The following is a 5,998-nucleotide window of genomic DNA, read 5'->3' on the forward strand; positions in this document are numbered from 1 at the left end:
ATAGTTTATCATGAGAAGATAATTAATTATAATTATATATTAATGTAAAAATAATCTAACACTAATATGACTATCGATTAATACCTTATCATTTAGGTTGTCAAATTTAAAAATAAGTTGATAAGTCAGTATAGTAAATCTCAAATGTGATTCTCTCCACACTTCAAACGACAATGAAGATAAAGGAACTCAATCTCTCGACCGCATTTTATTCTTTTAAAGAGTGTTATGATATTAGGATTTTTGCGAGTTACTAAATAAATAAATTCACAAATACAAATAAAGATATCAGTTTCTGAAAATAGACTTCTTTAATTGTTTTTGTTTTAGAATTATATTTACAATTACATATTTATAGACAAAGATAGTCGTCTTGTACAAAACATTATGACCTACAAAATTACGCTTCAGTCGACAATTTGGGAGGGTTTTGCACTACCATGCCTTTTAAAAGATAGTCATTTCAATTAGTTGTGATACAAACGTGAGACTCAAGTGAAAATATTAATCTTCCTAATATCCTTTACTTTTGATTTATTCTAACACTTTCATATTTCAAGAAGAAAAATAGTAGAATGTCATTATCACATTAGACACCAGTTGGATTTTGAACATTATCGCCACCATCACTTATATTTTCTCCCCTGCACCAGAAATAAGCATATAATATAAGTTGAACAAGTCCAGAGATTACTCCGACTCCATTGCTGATCTGCAAGATTATTTCAAAGGTATATCAGTTAGCTATAAATTAGTTAAAAACATCTTATCCAATTGAAATATAATTATTAACTCACAATAATATATATTAAATTAATTACCAAAACATAAATGTCAAAGGGGTGGATCAAAGCATATGTTGTCCAACATAATCCATTAAGAAAGTTAGCTACAGAGAGCCAAAATGGCATGTATTTCACACTCTTGGTTTTAATAACCTTTGCCTGAACATAATATTAAACAAAACATCATGATTAATTACATGTAAAGTAATTTACAAATAAAATTTAGTTGATATTATCTATTAATTAACAAACATTCGGTCATATCTCATCATTTAGATGTGGCAAATAATATTTTTTAAAAGCGAAATTCTATTTTTACATTAAATATAACATGTACACCGTATAATAATACGGTTTTGTTTTTCTAAAATATTTAATAATTATTTTTTATTCTTGCTAACACAGACAATTGCTTGGGGCAATGTTTATGGGATATACGGTGTACACACATGGGTGTTACATTTTGGTGTAAGCATAGCACCTCTCTTTTTAAAATACAAACAAAAATATCTCTATAGTAATATTTGATCACAGTTTTGATGTGTGTGTAAAATTATATTAAAGAAAACTATTTTACATTTTTAATAGATAAAAATTAATTTGTTTAAATTAATTTGAATATATAAGATATAGGTAACTTACCATGACAGTAAGAGGAGAGACATACATCATTATATTAAATATGTCACAAATAATACCAACCACCAAAGATCTCTTGGTAGTGCCATGTAATACCAACATTGTAATAAGAACAATAACAGCAAAGAAAATAGCCTCGATGAGGAGATAAAGAAGCAACTTCTTCTGAGATTAGAGGAAAAATAATGGTGAGCAACAAAAGAGGAATTGTTTAATTAACCAGAGTGGAAGTAAGATATACATACCCTTCCTTTATTGTTGGCATATATATAAAATATGGTAAGATAAACAAACTCAAAACCAAGCCCAACGCCATTGATGGTAACAACCAAAAGACTATTTGGGTGAACAAAAGGCAATCCATAAAACACCCAAAATGCACAATTCAACACTGTTGCTATGTATGGATCAGGCTTGAACTCTTCCACATCTTTATTCTTTATAATTTTATAGAAAGTTGGACTGCAGTTCATTCCATTAGTTAATAATCCTTAATAAATATTCAATAATCAACACATTATTTTATAATGATTCACATTTGCACAAAATAAAGTAAATTAGAGTTAAAGAGTTTAATTACGCTGGTGAAAAGAACAATCCAAACGAGATAACGTTCCCTACATTAAGATTTCAAGAGAGATTATTGGTAAGAGTTAATTGATTAAGAGAACAAGTTAGAATTGTTCTTCATGCATAATGAATTATTCGCTATATAATTTGAAATTAAAAAATTGAATTAATGCAATTCACAACAAACATGAATCAATGCAATGCAAATGAAAACTGGGGGAGAAAAATTAAATTCTCATATATGATTTTTTTTGTTGCAATTGAGGTATAAAATGAGAATAACAAACCTATAATTCCAACAACGTTACGAGCTATTGAAGCGCTCACCATTTTTTTAAGCAAATAATATACAGTAGAAAACACACTAAAAGAAAAGAATGAAAAGAAGAATATAACGCGTGAGAGATGAAGATGAATGAAACAATCGATGGTTATATTGATATTTTGTATAGTTATCCATCTCATTATAGTTTTTACATCTCATCAAAATTCATATTTGATACTGAAAATCAAAGATATGTGTTGTGTTATAACAAATTCTAGTTTTTCTTTAACAATATTACAAGTGAATTTAGATGTCTTTAGATTTGATTATTTGAGTTTATCTACTAAATTTAATATTTTTTTTTGAAGAAATCATAGCACTAAATTTAATATTTGTCAGACTATTTATGGGAGTGATTATGATAACAACATATAATATGTTTGTATTATGCTTTCAATTAATTTTAATTAACCATGTAAAATAATTTATGAAAATAATTTAAAATTTATAAAAAATGTTTTATTTTATAAACAACTTATATGATACATAATTAAATTTGAAATGATTAACTAAAATTCCTTAAATTAAGATGCATTATAAATGTAAACGAGTTTTAAAGAGACGTCTAATAGTATCTCATTTTGATTATGTCATTTGGTTATAATTAGGTTTTGTTAGTTTAAAGTTCATCCTCTGTGTTCTTTATAAGTCGTTTTAGAAGAAAAAAAATATACTACAATATATGTCGTTTTATAATATCATATTAATGTTAAGTTTTTAATTACTATGTAATTTTTTTAATACTATTAAAGAATGACAATTTTGTAAAATCTTTCATAATTTTTTTTTATACAACAATTATTACAATTTTTAATATGTGTGAAAAATCAAATATAACTCATATTAAAAAATATAGGGAGTAACAAATAACATATAACTAGTTTAGTTTGAAGAGGATAATTGATAGTTGAAAGTTGATCAACTACTGATTAAATTTTATTGTAATAAAATCAACTGTTGAACTAACATAGTACATATAAAAACATAAAAAATATATTTACTTTTTTTCAATGATACCAAATATAAAGTTGAAAGAAAAAAGCAAATGTACTAGAAAAATATGAGAGAGAAAGTCTCTCTGCCTTCTCTCTAGAAACCTGGTTTCTTCTGGTTTTCCTTGTTGTTCCTTTGCGTCTCTTCCATGGTGTGGCACAGTGTCAACAAGTGGGGTTTCCGTAATTTGGCATCGAGGTGGGATACGTTTCTGTTTGGTGGAGCTCAGATGGGTTCAGAGGTACAAACTTCTTCCATTATCTTCTCCGAGTTTCTTGAGAGAATTAAGGCTTCTGACATTTTTCGAGTTATTTGATTGCATTAGGGACGTGGTTATTTCTAATAATAGGAACAAGTTGGGTAAACGATATGGGTTCGCGTGGTTCAAAGGCGTGGAAGATGTTAGGATGTTAGCATTTAAGCTAGATAATATCTTGATTGACGACAAGAAAATCCTTGCTAATCCACCCAAATATGAAAGGGGCAGAGGTAATGTTGGTTCGGGGAAAGTAGAGTTCAACAAGGGTGAGGGTGAGCAGAGAAGGGGTGTTCCCAATGTTGTTAGGCGGAGTGAAGTGGGGTCTAAATCGTTTGCGGAGGTCGTTTTAGAAGGGAAGAAGAACGTGTTTCAGGAGGAATTTGCGGTCTTTGAGTTCCATTCTTCATGTGAAATCAAATATCGATGGAAGAAAGCTTTCGTTGGAGAGGTTATTTTTCACATGGCTTCTTACAACATCCAAACACATTTTGAGATGAAGGGTTTCTTTTCAGTCAAAGTGATCCCTTTAGGAGCCAATATTTGTTTGTTGGAGGAAGGTGTTACCAAAGATCTGATCAACAAGGGGAGCACTTGGTGGAAGCAATAGTTCCATGTGATTAGATCTTGGCAAGGGAGATATGTTGATTTTGTTAGGGTTACTTGGGTTAGTGTTCATGGGGTCCCCTATCATGCTTGGTGTGTATATTTCTTTGTGAAGCTTGCTAATTCCTTTGGCTCTTATATGTATGTTGATGATAACACATTGAAAGGAGGCACCATGGACATGGCGAGATTCATGGTGAGGGTCCCTAATAATTTTGTTTTGAAGGATCTTATGAGTGTTGTTATTGACGATTTAGAGTTTTATTTAGTTTTGAGAGAAGATCCCACTGGTCCTCAGTGCTTAGTGAAGGAATAAGGTCGGTCGATGAGAAAGAATCTTCTTCTTTTAGTTCCGAAGGAGTATGGACGAATCAAAAGAGGAGATTCTTTGGGGACGAGGAGAATGGAAGCCATTGTTCTGCTTTGAGTAAAGACATGGAAGATTGTGTGTTGCGTGAAGAGAAAAAGAGTGCGAAAAGGATATCTATTATGGGTCTGAGTAAGGCAGTTTCAGCAGACTACGAAGCTGCTTCACCGCAGGAAAAGGTGATTGAGACAGGTACTTTTGATAAAGCTTTATTGAATGCTAAGGAGTTGAAAAGTATGAGTCACTATTTTGGCAATAGTCCTTCTATTTTTCTTGTTGAGTCCAATTCCGTAGGGACTAGAGTTTTGGATTCTTTAGAGGCTCCTGCTGTTCCCTCTGTTGTGCCGATTGTTGCTCCTAGCTCTGTGCCTAGAAAAGTGGATCAAGCTATTAAAAAGCAAAGAGGGAAAAAGTTAAAGTTTAAAAACTTTGTTGAGGTGGGTGGGCCTTTGAGTCATATTATTTCGAGGCCTAAAAAGAAAACTTTGAGCCTAAATAGAGGATTACTTCGGACCCGAGTATCATTAAGGGACCAGTTCTGATGTTTTTCCTTTTTCTGCTGCTACTACTAGTACGACACATGAGGAAAGCACCTTATCGATTTACCATGGTGAACACTTTGGAGATTCGGAAATTCTGAGATGCAACTAGATTTTTTTTGGGAAATTTTGGTTTGGATTCGAGAGACAAATTATGGAAGACATCGAAAATTTGGGGGTGGTTCCGTTAGATTCAAGAAGGGATTATCAAAAGAGAATTGAGGATTTAGGCAGAGAAGCTACAAAGAGAAAGGAAGGTGGGAAGGAGAATTTTAGTATGTCTAAATTATTATGGGTTCTTTGAATATTAGAGAAGGAGGTAGTATGATTAAGATAAGGAGGATTAATAGTATTATCCAGAAGGGTAAAGTGGATTTGTTTCTAATCTGTGAAATAAAATTGTCAGAGTTATCTGGTTCAGTTGCTAAGAGCTTTTGGGAGTCTGAAGATATTAATTTTTCTTACTCAGCGGCGGAAGGATTGTCAGGAGGTTTATTGAACATGTGGAAAGTTAGTATGGTCAAGGTTATTAGCAGCTTCTGGGGATGTGGATTTTTAGGCATCAAGGTCACTTGGAAAAACTGTATATATTACATAGTTAATCTATATTCTGCTTGTTTTTTAGTCTTGAAGCGTGTTATGTGAAAAAATCGGTTGGAGTTGAAACAAATATTTAAGGATGGTGAATGGATTTTTGGTGGAGATTTTAATGCGGTTAAGAAGAGGAACAAGAGGGTTAGTCATTTAATGGTGAGAAGAAATGTTGAATGGGGGCAATTCTCTAATTTTACTGATGAGAGCGGCTTGATAGATATTCCGTGCAAAGGCAAGAAATTCAGTTGGTATAGTGGTGATGGGAAATCGAAGAGTAGGATTGATCGAGTTTTGGTGGCCGATAATATTGTCTATTCTTGGGGA

At 31.8% G+C, this 5,998-nt stretch overlaps 1 protein-coding gene across 1 annotated transcript; it reads right to left on the reverse strand.

The window, feature by feature from the left end:
• Positions 1 to 589: 589 nt before the first annotated feature.
• Positions 590 to 2,324, reverse strand: LOC131650458 (bidirectional sugar transporter SWEET7b-like). The gene is made up of 6 exons (XM_058920167.1): positions 2,282 to 2,324; positions 2,005 to 2,041; positions 1,670 to 1,886; positions 1,428 to 1,589; positions 822 to 944; positions 590 to 712 (listed from the first exon to the last, which is right to left on the reverse strand). The coding sequence occupies exons 1-6, from the start codon at positions 2,322 to 2,324 to the stop codon at positions 590 to 592; spliced, it is 705 nt and encodes a 234-aa protein (XP_058776150.1).
• Between the last annotated feature and the right edge of the window lie 3,674 nt (positions 2,325 to 5,998).

This window comes from Vicia villosa, linkage group LG2, assembly GCF_029867415.1.
Source record: "Vicia villosa cultivar HV-30 ecotype Madison, WI linkage group LG2, Vvil1.0, whole genome shotgun sequence".
Classification (NCBI taxonomy): Eukaryota; Viridiplantae; Streptophyta; class Magnoliopsida; order Fabales; family Fabaceae; genus Vicia; species Vicia villosa.